Below are 20,166 nucleotides of genomic sequence, written 5' to 3' on the forward strand. Positions count from 1 at the left end.
TCTGTGATTTTAGTATGATACGATTTCTAATACACCTGTCCCAGGAGCATCCAGGCTGCATTAGAATCTTACAGACCCATTGAAAAGCATGATATGTGTTTCTTGTTCTGTATTCAGAGCTTGGCATGCTAAGCATCTCATTTCTGGGCTAGGATTATGGACAGGAAGAATGGGAAATATCCCAGAGCAGAACCACCTTAAAAATAAAGCAGACGTAGTCGCTTCTGCATGATGACAAGGCATTCAAACCTGTTCGGTTTAACGAAAAGAAGCCTGCAGAATTGATATGGCCACTACTAATGAATACTGACCTAGGAAGGACTGACAGATGTCTGGGTTTACTCAGGCATGTCTCCTCTTTCTGCTGGAAATGTTTGCCCAGGTGGAATTTTCCCATTTGTCCAAAATTTCCAGACGCCTGACCAGGGCAGCAGCAATAGCTGTAGCTAGGCTCTGCATGACTGGGAAGCCCAAGCTAATAACTGGTTCACGCAGGCATATCAGCTGTACAGCACACATGCATAGACACCTATTTACAAAATCCCTACCTAAATCTGATAATATGATAACAGACAACTCTTAATCCAGGGGGCCAAGATATTACAAAATCCCACTGCTGGATGCTGAAGGTGCGCATGCTCATTTTCCATATCAGTGTTTTCAACAGTGGGGAGAAATGGCTGGTGGAGTAACTTACCAAGGATCATAGTGTCTTCCACCAACAACGTTTAGACCAAGCACAAATATTACTTCTGAAAAATGCACGCTCACTCATACAGGGAACAAATAGGGAAATACTGTGGCCTTCAACCTGCAGAGAGATGCTCACAGTGGTCCCTTCTGCCTTTAAAAACTCCGCATCATCCTTCATCTGCCAAGACACCCTACCCTCAAGAGAGCTGCGAATATTAGTTAACGTTGCAAGGATGATCTTCAGACATGTCAAAACAATATGGCAGTGAAGGGTCCTGAACACCCTGATGATGGCACCTGGCTCTTTACAGTAGCAGGTAGAGCTTGATCTTAATGTCATGGCTCGTCTAGTCCAACAGGCAAAGGAAAAGACTGGAACCAAAATAGAAACCAAGGGACAAGAGCCAAAGGCTGCAACTAGGTAGAAAGAATCATGATTTTGTCCAAAAGCCGTAGATTTCAGCCATTAGCTAGCCTGGAGACTACCTGTTTAAAGATAGCAGCCAGTCCCAGAGACAGTCACACACTTGCAAGGAAGCAACTGAGAGGGCTTGCCTGTCCAGCAAATGCTCGCAGACCTCAGCCAGGGTGGCCTCGCATCCAGACCTGCTAGCCCTGGTCCAGTTCACGGCCCAGAAAGAAAACTATTTTTTCACCTTCCCCGGTTGCAGGCTGTTCCTGCCAGCAGCCTCAAAGCTCCCAACCCGTTATTAAAACAGCCTCAATCCCACTGCCTACAGAAAGCAAACATGACTGGTAGAAAACAAAAAATATCACCCAAACGTCCAAGGAATCCACAACCGGAGGCACTGAGCTATATCCAGCACAGATTTTTCAAAAGGACAAGGATTTTCATGGCTCAGCGTTCTAATTTGTTTGACCGTTTATTTCCAAGGAACACATCCAAGAGTGACAAGCTCCATTTATTTCAATGGGCAGCATATGCCAGCAACGTGAATGGTGTATGCTATAAAAGAGAATGGATGTTCTCAAGCATCCTGGAAAGCTGTCCTTTCGACAGATAGAGGACGTGTTGGTAATGGAAGTGCAGCTCTGCTCTGACAAGCAACGCCATAAAAGCGGCATTGTGGGTTCCCGTGTTTGATGTCTCCCCATGGCGACCCTGCAAGATTTGCTCAGGCTGCACGTGAAAAACGATTTTCTTAAAACCTGGCCCGGCACTGGAGAGCCCAGCTGGGTTCTTTCATTCTTCTGCTTTGCCAGGCCAGAAGAACATCTCCTCGGGCAAATGGCTACTCCAGGGTGTTAGTGCTGCACCCTTGCAGACTTTTAGCAGGTGCATGCCAACCCAGGCTATTCGCACAAATGACATTACCTTCAAATGATCACGTGACATGAATCTGAGATGTTCACACAAGCAAGTGCCCCCTTTCCATAAAATGCCACCACGTGGCAGCGCTGTTTTCAATCTTGTCTCTTCTGACTACTACCCTGAAGACAATCCTCTTCTGAATCTTGCCTTTCCAAAGCCCCATCCCACTGGCTCCTGAAAAATCCTGGGTAGTGAGTGTTGGTCGCAGATTCAGCACCACCTATCACTTGATATCATTTGGTGGCCTGTGACGCTTTGCTGTAAGTCTCATAGCAGTGGGTGGCTTTTATTAGCTATCATTAATGAATTAACTAATATTAGTTCCACGCTAGGTTATCTAGTGAGCAGTTCTGGATCATAAGGTTTTATTGGCTTGTCAGCGAGCCCTGGAAGTCAAAATAGAGTGATTTTCTTCTTGCCTTTCAGTGAGATGGTCCCTACAAAGGTGGGATGTGGGCTTTTTGATACTGAATCTTTCTCTGGCCACCCTTCATTCTCATTAAACTTATGAGGTTTCTGGGAAGGAGATGGGAGTTGTGTGAGCTGCAATGCCATTCACAAGCAATCAGCTCCACTTCTCCTATGCCTTCAGCCCTGGGAGCAATGTCTCAAGCCAGGAAAAGAAGAATAGATGCTCATGGCTCCCTTACAGCCCTCCAGCGTGGCAAAACGTAATCCAAGATTCTCCTCCAGGAGATGTCTGTCCACTTGTGCTTCAAGACTGGCTGTCATTGATTTAGTCTGCAGTAAAGCCACAGCCATATGATGCCCCTGGAATCCACTGTACAAACTGGAGACTCTTGTTATGCCTCAGGTTTTCCTATTTGTTTCCCCTTCATCAGGTGCACCTCAGACACTGGTTTCACCTTTTATGGAGAAGCCAAACCAATGCTATTCATACCACTGAGGTCAGCTTTGATACCATTTGGGAATTTCAGCTAGTCTTGATGCCATCAAGGTACTTGCTTAGTGAAGAGACCAACCATAGGCTTACACTGGCCATGACTGTATTTGGAGATACAAGTCATAAGGTGGCCTTGCACCTATGCAGCTTCCTTTGGGACCATACCATTCCCAACATGCAGGTCTCCACTTGCATCAGGCTATATTCTAACAAAAAAACCAGAGAGCTTAAGGAAGAGCTTTAGTCATGCCTCCTTTGCCAAAATGGAACTGTTTTAGTTTCCATCAACTGCATTTTTGCCACAGAATTTCTGATCATATCTGACGACCTCCACGTCTGGGCCAGTCGCCCCCAGGAATGTTGAGCTCTGGAAATCAGACTCTTCCTCCAAGTGTGAGTGGTGGGAGGCAGGAGAGATCTCTGCTGGGAGAATGTAGCCCTGCCTCTGGGCTTTGTGGCTTTGTCTGCTCACAGAAGAGCCAGACAGTCAGCTCCAGCATTCTGACTGGCTTCTTAGGGCTAAAGATACAGAAGCTACACCCTGGCTCTTGCAGTTGACGTCAGACGATTGGTGGTATCGCAGCAGGGCTGTTCGGGTAAATGCCGCAGGCCTGGCATGCTCAGGGCAGGGCAGGAACCTCTAGAATTAACACATCTGGGAGCAGAGCAGTGGGGTGATTGGATCACAGTGGCAGTGAAGAGCGCTTTATGAGGTGTCAGAAATGTCCACTCATAGCCGAAGGGCATCAAGAAGCAACTTCTTGGTCTTTTCCTGCAAATTAAAAATAAAAAGCAAGCCATGTGATGACAGCATCTGCAGCGGAGAGCAGGGTGGCTTGCATGAATTAGCAGCTTGCTGGCTGTTATCTATGGCAGCCTTAGCCATCTACTTGTTCCACCACCTGCAGCTTCTGTGGGCTGAGGCCTCAGACTTAAACCTTGGGGAGTACTGCAAGCCAAAGCCCCCAGCCCTGAGCCACAGACAAGTAAGATGTGGAGAAGGTTTCCTTCACAGCTTGCTCCTTGAAGTGTGGGACAGTGGTCATTAGGTGGAATGGAACCTTGGGTCTTGCGATATGGAGCACAGTGACCTTGAACTGCTCAGATCCTGATCTCCAAAGAGCACCTGTGAAGGTTAATGGAGAGCTGAACTGAATGAGGATGTGCTACAGCCTCGGTGATTTGCACCTGAATCTTCCTGCCAGGGTAGCAGAGATTTTAGTTACTTCTCTTCATTGCGGCAAAGGGGTTTGCTGAGTGCTGGTGCCTAGGAGCTCAAACACCCCCCCCAAGCACCAGTGTAACCCCCTTTTCCATGCAAACCAGGTACCTCACAGCAATGCCCGCCCCCCCCCAAGCTCAGAAGGAGGCTTTCTGCAGATCTAGGAAGCCCCTTGTCAGGACTGGCAGAGAGGTGGGCTGAGGGCACATACATTTCAGACCTCCCCAGCCAGAGGCTGCACTGCATTTCTACACTCTGCCTTCCATGGTGGGTCTTGGACAGGCATGTCCTGACAGCCAACGATTGGGTAGCCAAGCGTCTCCAGAAGCTGTATTGGATATCCATGAATCCAGCGCTGGTGTGTGGAGTCAGAGCACCTAAACAAGTGACAGCCTCCTGCTGCCTTGGAGACGTGTTGTGGGCAGGGGAAGGGAAAGAAATTCCCAAATTTCCCTGGAAGAAATGTCCATGAGGATCCTCTTGCAGGCATTTCTTTTGCTAGTGGGCCAGGTGACATGCAGGGAGATTGTATTCTTTGCCAGAGTAGCTATAATTTTCAAAAAATTTTACAAAACCCAGAATTATTTAGGCATGTTACTCATTCTTGTTAAGGTCCTGTGAATCATACCAAGAGCAGAACCTCTCCCATTCAGAGGTCTCCCAGCCTGTTGCATATGTTACTGGATGAGCCATGGGGACCCCTGCAAGTGTTTTCCAGCCACGTCACCCCCACCCATCCTACTGATGGGACCCGGGGAGAAAGGCCAAGCATCCACAGAGCTGCCAGTGAGCAGCAGAACCAGCTCTGCTCTGTGCAGGAGACCACTACCTCACCCACCCCTCCCACTGCCCCTTTTTGGGGGCTCCGGAGGGAGCCCATCAGCACAGGCTGCTGGGAGGAAGATGACTACACTGAGAAAAGTGGCTATGACCCCCATTTGATGTGATCTGCAGGGAGGGAGATGGGGAAAAGGGGATCAGAGCAGAGAAGAGGCTGCCAGGTGGGAGGGGGCTGGGGCAAGGTGGCAGCGAGAAGAGTCACCTCGGTCACGGGCATCCCCTGGCTCCAGTGCCAAGGGGCCTGGCTGCCTCCAGCTTCTTTTGCGGAGAAAAGCCACAGACCCATGGCCAGCTCCCTCGCCTCATTGTCTGTGTGCCGGAGTGGGGAGGCGGGGAGCAGAGGGACCGGGGGGCCCTCTGTGCCCCCGTTGCTCCTGCAGGGCTGTGCCTGCTGTGCACCGGGATTGGGGGTGGGTGGGAGACAGGGCAGGGGGACCACAAAAATAAATGCACTGGAACAACAGTCTGACGATTCTCCCCATGCTCTTTGTACATGATGCAAATTGATGTTTAAAGCTTATTTATTAGCTAGCATGTGAAATGCCAGCGGTGTTTTTCTAGATCAGTGGGTATCCGATATTTTGGGGGGGGGGGGGGGGGTGGACATGGCAGTGGGAGTGAGAGCGTGGCTAGAGACTGTATATCCAGAGGCTAGGGCTTATATCACGGGCTGCTCTCAACTGTTATAATTTGTGGCACAGATTCAGCGAGAATCTGATCTGCTGAAAATATTTGGGCTGTGAAAACTCCCACACTGTGACAGATGTCAAGTCCAATTAAGTGACTCGTGTCCAGGTTTCTGTCCAATAGGCTTTCCCATTAAATATCAATTTAAGAGGGAAAAAATGCCGTCCCCTTTTCTCCCAGCCTTTATCTCTTCCGACCATCTCTAGGCTAAAGCCTTTGGTACCAGGAGCGAATCCCCACGCATCTCAGCTCCGTCTGTCTGTCTGTCTCGCCCCTGCCACCTTCCGCACCCCTCCTTGGCTTCTTTGCCACCCCGGGAGGGGTGGGAGGAGGAACTGCACTTTCTTTTTGTGCGTGTGAGCGTACCTTTTCCTGCACCGACGTTCTCTCTCGCAGCCGCTCCGAACCCGCGCCGAGATTTTCGGGTTTGGTTTTGTTTTGTTTTTCTTTTCAGCGTCCGCATTTCCTTCTTTATTCTCACTCGAGACATGCAGGAGGAGTTAGGAAGCTCAGGGACGGATGGGGGTTTCGTTTATCCTTTTTTATCCCCCTTCGCCAGCTCTTGAAGGACCAGAAGAAAAACTAAACCCAACATTTATTTTCCGACGGCGTCTCCCCATCTCCGCCGGACCGGTGCATTAACAAAACCGCACGTTGCACCACCACCACCACCACCCCCCCCCCAAAAAAAAAAAAAAAAAAAAAAAAAAAAGGAAAGAAATAGTAGAGAAGAAAGGAGGGAGCGACGCATTGTTACCCCCGGGCGGCGGCGGAACAAAGGCGGCGGGGCCGCGCCGGGCTCCGCGCAGCGCGCAGCGGGCGCCGGGCTCCGCACCCCGGGCTCCGCGGCCGGGCCGGGCCGGGAGCGGCGGGGCTGCGGGGGGCGGGCGGCGGCTCGGCGGGCCGCCGCGGAGAGGAGAGGCCGGGGGGGCGGGGGAGAGGGAAGAGTCCCGGCTGGTGCTATCGCCGCAGCCCTTTTGTTATTTATCGCGACCGGGGAAGAGGAGGAAGACGAGCGGGGGAGACGGCACTTTCCAGCGCAATTCCCCACCCCACAGCCCCCCCCCCCCCCCCCCGACCCCCCCCGCACCCCCCAAAACCGACTCGCAGCAGCTGCCGGCGCGTTGCAGCCCGCTGCCCCGAATTAACGGGCGGAGGCAGACTTGGATGGGGGAAACGCTTTTTCTCCCCTGATGCATCGTAACTAACTTAAGTTGTTATTTATACTCCGCAAACAAACACGGCGATAACATCTCCCATCTCTGGAGCGCTGGAGGCCGCGGCGAGGGATGAGATCTGCCTTTCCCCGTCCGAGCAGGACACTTCTCCGCTCGTAATTCATTTGATTTGATTTTGATTTTTTAATTTTTCCATGCTCCGCTCCCGGAGGGTCATTTGAACTGTAAAGGAATCGCCGAGGGGGCGAGGGGACCTGGAGAGAGAGGCTGTCCAAACGACTCCACCGAGGTAAGCAGCCTTAACAATATATCCCTTTTCCAGGTAGCACGGGCATGGGTTTACCGAAATGAAAAAGAGGAAAAGAGGGGAGGAAAAAAAAAAAAAAAAAAAAGCCTCTTTCCGGCTCGGCTCGCTATAAACCCGCCATCTGGATAAACCCAAAGCAAACGGGAAAATTCAACACACACGGCAGCGAAACCTTTAAGCAACTTTCTCGAGGAACCACCTCTGTAATTGCCCGTTTTCGTACAGCCGCCCTGCAAATCCTCCGTTAGTGTGCTTTCGCATAAACCCCCTCGCTTGGATCTCAGCTGCAAGGTGGTTTTACACCTTGCCTTTTTTATTTTTCCCCGAGAAATCGCTGATACCTGACCTGCGCGCTGGCCGGGTTTATTCCCTACCCCTTGCCTTGTGGGCCTGATTAACGCTCCTTAGTAAAAAGGGAAGAGGAAGCGTTTCCGATGGCCCTGGCAAGCGGCGGCCCTTTCCCAGGGAAGCAAGAGCTCTCCTCTCCTCTCCTCTCCTCTCCTCTCCTCTCCTCTCCTCTCCTCTCCTCTCCTCTCCTCTCCTCTCCTCTCCTCTCCTCTCCTCTCCTCTCCTCTCCTCTCCTCTCCTCTCCTCTCCTCTCCTCTCCTCTCCTCTCCTCTCCTCTCCTCTCCTCTCCTCTCCTCTCCTCTCCTCTCCTCTCCTCTCCTCTCCTCTCCTCTCCTCTCCTCTCCTCTCCTCTCCTCTCCTCTCCTCTCCTCTCCTCTCCTCTCCTCTCCTCTCCTCTCCTCTCCTCTCCTCTCCTCTCCTCTCCTCTCCTCTCCTCTCTCTCCTCTCCTCTCCTCTCCTCCTGCCCCGCCACGCGTGCCCTGCGTCTCTCCCCGTGGGGGGAGGCTTGGCTCTAGCCCTGCCTACGAAGTATTCCTCCTGCCCGTCGTTTAATGTCGTCGTCTTCTTCTTCTTCTTCTTCTTCTTCTTCTTCTTCTTCTTCTTCTTCTTCTTCTTCTTCTTCTTCTTCCTATCATTATTATTATTACTATTGGTATTATTATTATTGCTTGGCATTTCTTCTATTTTTATCCCAGCCGGGTCTGAGACCCGAGGGGCACTTTGCCTGCAAACTTTCCGTGGAAATACTTGGCAATCTGAATTCGGGGGAAGGGAGGACGTGATGCACCCTCCTCCCTCAGGCTCGCTCCCCACCCCGCCCGACACCCCAGCCGTGCACGCACACACACATTTATGTCCAAGGTTATTCACCAGTTGCCTGATGTATTGTTTTATTACATGCCGGCATGTCCACGGACGCGCTCGGATTTGTATTGCTGTCTACATGACAGATGGTGCTCTGTGAGGCCGCAAGAAGATACGATTCAATTTTCTTTTGAAAGGCACGTCCGCGTTTAGTTATTTATTTAGCCCCCCCCCCCTTTCGCGCAGGGAGGGGAGAGGAGGGAAAATTTAAAGGAACGGAAAAGTTCGGCCGCTGCTTTGGGGTTTTGTTTCGTTTTGAATCCCACGCTTAAAAACCGGCGACTCTCCAAACATCCCCATTTGATGGCTGGCAAGTCGCTATCCGCACAATTAGCCGCAGGAAAGAAAAAAAATGAAGAAAAAAGAAAAAAGAAGGAGCGCAGAGAAAAGAGTGGGGGGGTGGGGGAGGTGGGGGGAGAGCCCAGCATATACATCAGATCCCGTAGTTTTGATTGGGGAAATACATTTTCCCACCGGCCTTGTTATGTTTGGGCAGCCTTGAGCTGTATGTTTAAAAGCATCGTGTCTGTAGCCCGCATCCCGTAGAGCGTTACCGAAAGAGAAATGGTTAAGCGGAGATCGGCAGGGGAAGAAATACGATATTAAAATCGGGGGTGGGGGGTGTTGAACCAAAACAAACCCGACCTGATACTGAGCCAGTGGATATTAGCTTGTTTGAAAAAAAAAAAAAAAATATATATTCTTTTATTGCTTTCCGGGCCTGTTCCTACACCCAAGCGAGCACGGGGAATAATGGGAGGAAGTCTATTCCGTGGAAGCCGCCGTCAAACGCTGGGAGCGGGACGGTGAATGACGGGGCACCCTTTACCGCCGGCGTTGCTCTCGCCAAGGCTCCCTGACGGAGCCGCGGTCCGCCCGCTGCCGCCCCGGCCCTCCCGCAGCCCCGGCCGGGCGGAGCGGGGCCACCGGCGGCGGGGGCGGGGTGCGGGGAGCGGCGCGGCCCTCCTCCCCCTGCCCCCGTTCCTGCCCCCGCCCGCCGCCTCGCCCCCGCAGCCGCCCCCCGCTGCCGGCGGTGGCGGGGCCGGGGCGCTGACCCCGCTCTCTCTGCTTCTCTGTCCCGGGAAGGCTCCTCCGCCCCCTCCAAGATGATGCTCAGCCCGGACCAAGCTGCCGACTCCGACCACCCCTCCTCGGCGCCCTCCGACCCGGAGTCCCTGGGCGGCGCGGACGCCCAGGCGCTCAGCTGCTGCGTCTCCGACCCGGAGCCCGCCGAGGGCGGCGGCGGCGGGGAGGGCCGGGGCGGCGGCGAGGGCCGGGGCGGCGGCGGCGGCGGCGGCGGCGGCGGCGGCGGGGAGGGCCGGGGCGGGGGCCGGCCCGGGCTGCACCCGCCGCCGCTGAGCCGGGAGGAGAAGCGACGGCGGCGACGCGCCACGGCCAAGTACCGCTCGGCCCACGCCACGCGTGAGCGCATCCGCGTCGAGGCCTTCAACCTGGCCTTCGCCGAGCTGCGCAAGCTGCTGCCCACCCTGCCCCCCGACAAGAAGCTCTCCAAGATCGAGATCCTGCGCCTCGCCATCTGCTACATCTCCTATCTCAACCACGTCCTGGACGTGTAGCGCCCGGCCGCCCCCACGGAGCCCCGGCGCCCCCCGCTGCCCCCCACCCCCGCCGCCCCGGGGCCGGCCGCGGGGGCAGCGGCGGGCAGGGGCGAGCAGGGACGGGCAGGGGCGAGCAGGGACGGGCAGGGGCGAGCAGCGGCAGCGGGCAGGGGCGGGCAGGGACCGGCAGCGGCGGCGGGCAGCGGCAGCGGGCAGCGCCTTCCCGGGGGCGGGGGCGGCGGGGGGGTGCCCCCCCCAGCCTGTCCTCTCTCCCCGGGGGTTCTCCCGCACGGCGGCGGCGCGGCCGGCGGAGAGCCCGTTTCTTTTTTTTTTTTTTTTTCTTTTTTTTTCGGAAGGAAAGCGTCAAACCGGATTGTTTCTTCAGGCTGTCAAGTGCCCCTTTATATATATCCAAAAACATCTACTTGTGACCTTAAACGTGTGTTAAACGTGTGACCCATGGGTGCAGTTAAAAATAACTATTTTTTATTTATGGTAGAAGGAGGTGACAATTTATTTTTTTCGAGATTTATTTATTTTTCAGAGTGGTGGCAATTTTACTTTGGATACTTTGTGCCAATTGGTTTCTATAGTCGGGTGTTTACACTTTCTCCTGTGGAATATTACGTTTGACTTTATCAGTGTTTGTTGGGATCAACACAGTGTTCCTTTATCCTTTTTTAAAAAAAAAATTATTTTTTCCTCCCATTATATTGCACTTGTGCACGACAAACCTCCCCTTCCTCCCTGTTTATGAGTATATTTTATATATATCAAGACGTTTGTTCTTGACCTTTTTTCTTTCTTTCTTTTTTTTTTTTTTCGTGTGGGATCGACAACCACTAGCACTTAACTAGGAGAGTTTTTTTAAAACTTGTTGTTATTCTAATCTATAGTTATGTCTGAAAAGTACTTTGCAAATCGTTTATAAGGGAAGTAGTTTCTTTGTGGGTGTATATGTGCGTGTGTGTATACATGCATGTGTGTGGGAGTGAGCGTGGGGGTGTATGTGTGTGGTATATTTTTAGGAAAGGACATTTTTCCTAAAAAAAAAAAAAAAAAAAAGAAAGAAAAGTAAATCCAGGACTGCTTTCCTTTGTGACAACCAAAAAAATTCTATAACCTGAAAATGTTTCATGTTCTTTGCTGTGAATCTCTTAAAACAAGAAGCGCATTTTAGGGACGAAAGAGAAAAAGAAAAAAACCACATCTGCTATCCAAAGATTTTAGTCTTTTTCAGGGTTTTTTTGTGTGTCTCTGTTGCTTTATATAATGCAATATTTTGTAGTGAAAATAGATAAATCTGGTTTCTATCTGATGCGTTTTTCATATCTCTCATGGATGGTGAGCTGTTTTGCATATAAATAAAAGTATCAAATAAATGCTGTTTTTTCCTAATTATTTTTCCCTGTTGGTCTTTCTATACGATGGAGTATGCGATGCCCTTACGAACAAGGATTGCAAAGCCTTCGCAAGTCGTGCGTGCGAAAGCTTCAACAGGTTACCTGGGGAGACGCAGACTGCAGTCCCTCCACCCCAGCTCCCTGCTCCAGCTGCTCTCAGCTGGCTGCAGCGCCCAAATGCGTAGGGGGCACAGGACCGCCACTTTCATTTTCTCCCGGTCATGACTGGCATCTGGTGGCACGTTTCAAAGTTCAGGCTGTAAAATCAAATCCCATGCTTGCAAGCACCTGTTTTGCCACATCGCTCTTCGATACGTCCGACTTTGCAAGCAAAATGTATGTGGTTCATCCTGCCTGAGCAGTGCGCTGGATTTTCTTTCTCTTGTTGAAATGCGGGTTTGAGCCCCCTCTGGCCAGGTCCAATTCTACTGAAACTGAGTGAAAATCTCGGGCCCTTTCCCTATTTTTGAAAACCTCAACTGTGCTCCTTTATATAAGGCTTCACTGCCAAAGCTTGTCATTTGAAACACGGCACAGATGCAGAGTCAGTAACAGACAGGTTAACGTGAGTAACGTGAAACCTCTGTGCCATCTCATTTATTAAATCCTTTTCTTGTTTACCACAAGAGGTTAATTTTACTTATAATTTGAATATCGCCATTGACTCGGGAGGCTGCGTTGTGACCATTGTTACTTGCTGGAGAGATAAAACCCTCCCCCCCTCCCATTTTTATGGCTGACACTTTGCACAGTGCTTTAATTAAGTGTGGGCTTGACCAGCTGAAAAGCTCCATGCAGAAAACCTGTCAGAGAGGCTGTTAATTCCACTTTCTGCCAATGCACGCTTCCCACGTCCCAAGGGACCACATGCAGGTTGGTAGTTCGATGCACAGTTTTCAAATCCTGCATCTTTCGGGGCTGAAATCATTCCACCAACTTTGGAGCTGCTTTTGTTTGGGACAGGATTGTTTCTTAGCTTGTGTCAACATCTGGACAGTGGGTCAAGTCTGATGCTAATTGCCTGAGCGATATTATAAAACCTGCCATCCAGCAAGCCTTTGTGCTACCGACATTTGGGACAACTTAGTTAAGAAGAAGATTAACATATTATTTCCTTCTCAAATGTGGAAGGCACTTTTTAGGGAAGAGAGTGCTCTGCATTACCTTACTGTAAAGTACGGTGTCTGCAGTCACTGGTGGTTGATTCAAGCACACAGAGTATAGGATAAGGAGGTGTGAACCTGGTGTCCCCCCTGGCCACAGGTTGAGGGACGCTCAAGCTAGGTCCCTGCAGGGAACTTTGCTGTGGACCCAGCAGTGGTTATTAGCCCAGGGTCTCGAGGCCCTAGCCAGGGGACCCTGTGCCCAAGTGATGAGCCAGTGAGCCCCCTGCGTTGTGAGCACAGGAGAGCGTAGTGTGGAGATGTCTGGGAACAGCGTAGGCTTGGAAGTAAGAATATTCCCTGGGTTGTCGCTTTCCAACCATCCCCTGGGACATCGGAGAGCCTGCTTGCACTCAGAGAGAGGGCAGGAAGGGCTTTGCTTTTGGTGGTATCCACAGGGTCGAGTCTCAAGTTTAACCTGCAGAAGGGTCAGGGCACTTAACGTGAAGGTGTGTCCTTCTCTTCCAAAGGTTTATCTGATGGAAGACATTGCTTCTCCCTACAAGCCCTGCCTCACTTCCATCCACTCACCACCTTGCTTACATCCTCTCAGCACCGTGACATCAGCCCAACCACTTCTAATTTTCCTGCTGGCTTCAAGAAGGAAACACATTCTTATCTAGCAGTTGATGACTGCTGGAAACAAAATGTAGGTTTTGCTCCCCCATCCCACCCCTTTTTTTATTCTTGAGAAAGATCTGAGCAGTATGTACAAGCTACAAGGCCAATGCAATAAAAATGGCTGCATGGATAAATGCTCAAAAGTCTGGATTTATGAAGAACGGGTAAACAACTTTAACTCCATCTCATTGCAAGTCTGCGTTAGATAGCAATAAAGTCTAATTATATAATCAAAGCTACTTTGCCTACGTCTATGTTCCTTCAGCGATACAGGAACCAATGACCTTGAATGACAACATTATAGGAGGAATGGCGTGGAACTGCTCAATGGAAGCTTATATCATGCGTGGCCAATCCAACAATTGGCAGGGAAGAAACACAGAGTTAATATATTCCTGTTTTTTTAGAGACTAAAGCTAAGATTAAAGCTACATTCAGATACCTTTCTTTCACATTCAAAGAGGAGCTCATCCTACAAACCATGAAAGAAAGTGTATTCACTGACAGGGAAGGCAGAGCACTACCTCTGAATCTTTAGCTGAGGCTAAAAGAGGTGCTTTTAGCCTGACTCAATCCAATAGATAGGACATGGCATGGAAACCTCCAGCATTCAGAGAGAGGAAGTACTGCCGATGGATAGATCTAGAATATCCCAGCACAAGGGATATCCAGCACACCCTTAGCATAAGGTGATAACACCTATTATGACATATTTGTAGACCTATATGAACATAGAGTCATAGAATTGTTTAGATTGGAAAAGACCCTTAAGATCATCAAGTCCAACCGTTAGCCTAGCACTGTCAAGTCCACCACTAAACCATGTCCCTAAGTGCCACATCTACATGTCTTTTAAACACCTCCAGGGATGGGGACTCAACCACTTCCCTGGGCAGCCTGTTCCAGTGCTTGACAACCCTTTCCGTGAAGAAATTTTTCCTAATATCCAACCTAAACCTCCCCTGGTGCAACTTGAGGCCATTTCCCCTCATCCTATCACTTGTTACTTGGGAGAGGAGACCGACACCCACCTCGCTGCAACATACACGGAAATGGGGCACAATACTCATTCACACCGGTGTCATTGGGAAACAGAGCATCTAATGCATTCGTCTGAACCCTAAAAACAGATCCTGACCCTGATACAGCAAATGAGGACAGACAGCAAGACAAAAACAACTTCTACAAATAAACGCACTGATTTCCACAGGACTGTACAGCCAGGGGGAAACTGTTTCTATGAGTATCATATACTTTCCTAAGAGATTAAAGGATCTAGAGCACATAATATTCCAAAATATAGACTTGCACTTACGCTGCTATTAGATACGCATGTAGAAAAGGAAGGATTTCTAGACATAGACCATCACTCACCAGCAAAGTGCATGGTATGTATGCTTTCAGGATCACACTACTCACCAGCCACAAAGTAGTGCCTTATTATTTGCGTTAGAAAGGGAGTGAGCCAGGCAGGATATTACAACTGATACTTACAGCAGAGAAATTCTGAGGGTCTTGGATGTGATTTGATCTCTTTGGTGTATTTCTAGCAAAGAGTGTGTGTGCATATGAGAGAGAAATTGGGAGGGGGAGCTGAAGAGGATGCTGTATATGAAATTCAACAAAGAAATGGATCTTTTCCATTATATAGCCATGAAGAAATACCAGCGACATTCTATCTATCTATTCACATATCTATCCATCTAGCAAGCCTCTAACCCAATTAACCCAGTCCTTTTTTAGGGTGAATAAATGTGTTCTAATATCAGCCATTATTTTTCAGTACTCTCAGTTTATTCTCCAGGGTGGGACAGATCAATAACCACAATAGCAACCGACCCAAAAGGAAAAGGCAATCTCCTGGCACTTCTTCTTTATTTCTTCAGAGGCGATTTTGTTTTTCCTGCCTCTTCCCCTGGTGACGGATTTTGCCTTTCCTGCCCAGAATGGCCGTGTTGTTTTATCTTGGGCTCTATTTGCATGTGGGCTTCAGATTCATCTTTGGCTCCTTGCACGGTTTGGGATGAGACCCTCCTGTCCCCAGAGAGGGGGGCAGGTGTTGCTCCAGTCGAGCGAATGGAACCAAATTACAGGACCGTCTGTCGCCTCCTCTGGGAGCCGGCGGAGGGAGGGGAAGAAGGGGAGGGGAGCGGGATGCCGTATGACAGAAAAGAAAAGCAGAACATCATACTGATGCCGATAAGAGCTTGAAAACATGAGTCACCCCAGCCCACAGCCCCACCCAAAACCAGGCAGCAGCCACCTGAAAGAGAAATGTCAGGAGCAGAGACAGAAATAAATTGAGTCACTGGGCTGGAATAACTCGGGCTTAAAATGAAAGAGAGCTCAGACCCCGTCCACTTTCAGACACACAAGCGCAGGCACAAAGTTGGGCCAGCTAACGCCACTTTTTTCTCAGCTCCCTGCTGCGTGCTTTGATGCCCTCCCCTCTGTCCCTCCAGAGCAGGCTCCTTCCTCTGCCCACCACCGCTCTCCACCAGCTCCTCGCAGCCCAGCTCTGCAAGCAGCTCCTCGCCTCCCCTCCTGCCTCCCCCTCCCTCCAGCCGCTCCTCCTGGCCTCCCCATACCCACCGTGCCCTTCGAGGTCCCCGAGAGTTGCACAACTGCACAGAGGTCCTGCTCCTCCACCACCGCCAGCCCATGCCCTGCAGTGCAGCCTGTCCCTGCACCTGCGGGGAGCTGCTTGGTGCTCCAGCTCAGGGGCAGAGTGACAGGGCTGGTCTCTGGCTTCCTCTCTAATCTGTGCAGACTTTTACCCAATCAGCCTGAGAGAGCAGGTGATGTTACAGAAGTTACCCACCCGGCTGCTTCAGGCATTCTTAGCAATTTAATACAAATCCCCCCTCTTGTTTTCAGTGTTTTTTCCTCCCAAGCTTTCCTACACACACATATTTGTGTGTGCAATGATAGCTCTTGGAGAGGCAGGGCACAGAGTCACTTGGAAAGCAACAGGTGACAGTTGTTCTGCTGTTCCTCACCGAAAAGTGAAGATGATCAGAGAAGAAGCTGCTCTGCGGAGAATTCAGAGGAGACCTGGGAGAAGGGATGAAAAAAGGTGTCATTAGAAGCGCTTAAATCAAAGCAAAAGCAGCGCAGGGTGAAAGAGAGAAAGGCAGAAGCAGCCAGGTCACATAGGTGGAGGGGCCACATCAGAGACTGGGTATAATGTGAGGGATTTTGCATGAGGATGGTGGGGTGTACAAGTGAACCTGGGGCACGTACAGGTGGAGCAATGAGGAAAAAAGCACATGAAAAGGCAGGCAACAAACATGAGAAAAGATGGCAGCAGAAGGTGTGAGGAAGGGGAAGGATATGAGCGGCTGGGTAGAGCTGCTAGTATGGGAGGATGGGGAGAAGATGCTCAGGTGAGCCAGAGGTAGCAGCTCGCTTGGGGGGTTAGAAGCGAGTTCAATCCAGGAACAGACAGACACCAGGCAGGGAGGAAACTGGAAGAAGTCATTAATTAGACATTCAAGACTACTGAAGAAAGATCATCACAACTTTAATCATGGCCAGAGGGATGGACTGGCCCAGGAACATTTTTTCAAGGACAAGGGGTTTGTCATATAACATCTATCCTCCAGAGAAGTTCTCTGTCTTTCTCCTTGCTCAAAACTATTCTGTGCATGGAAGTGGCAGAAAGATTTGCAAACCCCAGGGCTAGAGCTCATCACAGGCTCACAGACAAGATAAACACAAAGAAAGAAAAAAAAAAGCAGAGAAGAGCAAGAGAGCGCAGAATTCAACTGGGTGCAGACACAACATTCAGAGACAACTCTTTCCTACATCTCAGACTCAATATTCCCAACATCAAGGGTCTTCTGCACATTTAAGCAATTTCAAGATTTAAGACAGGCTTTAAGACTTTCCCAGAAATGACCCCTATAGGATAGAGCTGCAAACCTGTATTGGACTTTTGTTATTCCAGATAATAAAGACAAGGACTGACCATGAAAAATTGCAGAAGGACTGTGCAAGACTGATAAAATAGCACAAGAAATTCAGTCTAAATAAAGTGATAAGGTGATGCACGCAGGGAAGAACATTTCTAACTTCACATATAACTGATAGGTCCTGAGCCAACCATAGAAACAAGATCTTGTAGTTATGATATATTGTTTCAGATAATATCAGCTTGGTTCTTGGTGGAGTGGAAAAAGAAAATGAAATGTTAGATACTATTATCTTTGTAGTGAGAACAGAACGGGTAGAGAACAAGGCAGAAAGCATCATTATGCCATTGCATAAAACCAAAGTCAGTCTGTATCCTGAATACCACATGCAGCTCTGGTCCTCCAGTCTTTTAGTAAGAATACAGTAAAAGTCCAAAAGCATCTGAGAATGGCAGCGAGGATAACCTGAAGCATGGAGTAGCTTCCGTACAAGAAATGACTAAGTGAAAAGGACTGAGTCAGTGGTGATTTTACAGAAAGCCATTGCATCCCAGTTAAGAAGGGGATGGTGGAAAGGGATCAGTTGTTCCCTGTCTCTTCCAATATAATTTCATAGCAGAAGGCACCAAATGAAACAGTCAGATGCCAGGTTCAAAACAAACAACAGGACGTGTCTCGTCACACTGTGTGCAGTAAAACTGTGGAGCTCCTTCCTCAGGATGTTGTGAAAGCAAAAATGTTATAGAAGTTCAAGAAGCTCACAGAAGAGAAATCTGCTGAGGATTTTTAAAAGTGTTGAAGTTGCTTCCAACACAGGCTCTCCTCAAGCCATAAATGGCTGAAGGCCAGCAGACTTCTAGCAGGAAGTATTATATATACCTCCACTATTGTGATATTCCCCAGACATCTGTGTTTGGTCCCCATTTGAACTTGGATGCTGGGCTAGATGGATGTTCAGTCTGGTTCAGTGCAACTGCTCTTACGTACATCTTCATGATTTGAAGGGAATGGATCTTTGACAGATGCTGACTTCTTCCAAGCCTCAGTCTCTTTGGACCCGAACACAAAAGCTCTCTGTATGGTAAGTCCCCAGTGGGCCAATGTGACAAGATAAATACGGTATTTTAGATAGGGAGAGAGGAGGACTTGTTGCTTGGGGCAATAAGCAAACAAATGCCATTTTCCTGAAAGCCAAAGGGTTGGAGTTTGATGTCAGACACATAAAGGTAAACCTACAGCTGTTCCACTGATCTCAATGGAGTTGCTTATGATTGTCAGCAGAACAACAATCCTAAGAGGGATCCTGAAGATAATCATGGTAGAGTAGGATGGTCAAATGCAGGATGGGGTCCTGCCTTGAATTTGGTCCAAATCTTCTCATCTTGACATTTTTTTCAGTCCTCACTTGGACAGGACTACCTTCTGAACCTACCAGGTCCTATTAGTCAAGGTCACAAGTTCTTACCTTGCTTGAATTGCCCCAAGCAAACCTAAGCTCAGGAGACCTTAAATAAAATTAATCTAGCAAAGTGTTTAAAAGAAGAAAGGACTGATGAGAAACTTGAGAGTTTAGATTCAGCCATCCTGGTCATCAAAACCTACTAAAATTTTACATACTTTAGATTCAAGCTGCAGAAAGGACAAAGAAGCAAGGAAGAGGAAAAGGAAGGGGAGGTTAAAATGGACACATAAAAAGGAGGAGTGAGAACACGGGAGTACATGAACTGTGGGAGGAATGGTCGATCATCTTCTAAGCTCATCCCATTGGGGCTTCTTAGGTATTCAAAGGTATCTCAGATAGACAAGCAGTCTCAGACACCATATGTAATTATTCAGACAATCCCAGTATAAACAGACTAGCCTAAATTTTGTGGCCAGAAGCCATCTCCAGTATGAGCCAGGTCTTGCTGGTCAGCTTGGTGTGGAGTGTCCAAAACTTTGGGGACAGTCATCCCTGATTTCTTGGTGGGGAAACAGAACATAAAAAGGATCCAGAGATTCAGAAATTATCTTTAAAGGCAAAAATCACTTTCCTGTACATAGTCATATGACTGTCTCAAAGTCTACACTCTCTAGTTCAGCCTATATCAGAGAAAGTATGGCTTTCAAAGAAAGTATCTTAAAAAAACTGCGGAGCAGATCCTCTGGCTCTCCCAGTCCAGGGTTCCCCACACAAATCTCATCAATGGCAAAGGATTTCTTGAGAAGAACTACCAGATTTCTTGACCCATGAAGTAGCTTCAAACAATGTACAAAGTAAATCAGTGCTAGACTTCCCTACTCTATTCACCCTGTAACAGTAGCCAAGATTTGAACCTTACTCTGCAAAGGTGAATTTACCTCACTTGACCTTTTCCTGAATCACTCTTAAAGCAGCTCTCAATGGTGGGTTTACAGTGCATGCTTGACATACAGACACTCATAATACCTCCTCTGTATCATTTCAAGACATACAGATCTTGCTACCAAACAACTTGCTTCTCAGTAGCATCCAAAAGGTGAAAGTATTACATGAAATAGGATTCAGAGTACAGATTCACAAGCTCCCAGAGTGCACAATGTTATGAGGGGCCAAGGCCAGGGTCAAGTCCTGTCAGGGATTCTAGCACAAGGCTGCATTGTAGCCAAAGGGTAGAACCAACTCCCTTGTAACCTTTCTAACCATGCGGATGGTGTCAGTAGTCTCTTAAATATTTCCATCAGAAATAGAGGTTCAGGTGAGACCCAGCACAGTACGAGCTATTGAGGCAGATCCTAGTGGGATGAATATTTCAAAGTCTCAGAATCTGAAACCCAAGGGGCATTCATCAGCAATCTCAGAAGACGGCCCAAGGACTAAATGCACAGTGAAGTTTGCATATGGCCTAAAACGCAGTCTCTCTAGGGTAGGGTTAAGCCACACTGGTGGGGTGGCACAGAGAAACTTGCATTGCTTGCTGGCATAAACAAGCCGTAATAGCATTCATTGCCTTTCTACTCAGACAAACCGCATTTAATTACCGTGCGTCCAAGTTGCAGTAATCTGGATGCAGATAGATCTGAAGTAAATTGAAAGGAAATGGATTTTACGTGACAATGTAGAAAGGAAAAGCACATTAAGATAAAGATGATTAGGTGGATTGGAAGAACC

The 20,166-nt window shown here is 49.1% G+C and overlaps 1 protein-coding gene across 1 annotated transcript; it reads left to right on the forward strand.

The window, feature by feature from the left end:
- Positions 1-9,482: 9,482 nt before the first annotated feature.
- Positions 9,483-9,953, forward strand: NHLH2 (nescient helix-loop-helix 2). The gene has a single exon (XM_075727640.1). The coding sequence runs from the start codon at positions 9,483-9,485 to the stop codon at positions 9,951-9,953; it is 471 nt and encodes a 156-aa protein (XP_075583755.1).
- The last annotated feature ends 10,213 nt before the right edge of the window (positions 9,954-20,166 follow it).

Source organism: Pelecanus crispus, chromosome 1 (assembly GCF_030463565.1).
Source record: "Pelecanus crispus isolate bPelCri1 chromosome 1, bPelCri1.pri, whole genome shotgun sequence".
Classification (NCBI taxonomy): Eukaryota; Metazoa; Chordata; class Aves; order Pelecaniformes; family Pelecanidae; genus Pelecanus; species Pelecanus crispus.

Excerpts from the sequence above, each read along its gene's own strand:
- NHLH2 (XM_075727640.1), top strand. The coding sequence starts at position 9,483 with ATGATGCTCAGCCCGGACCAAGCTGCCGACTCCGACCACCCCTCCTCG.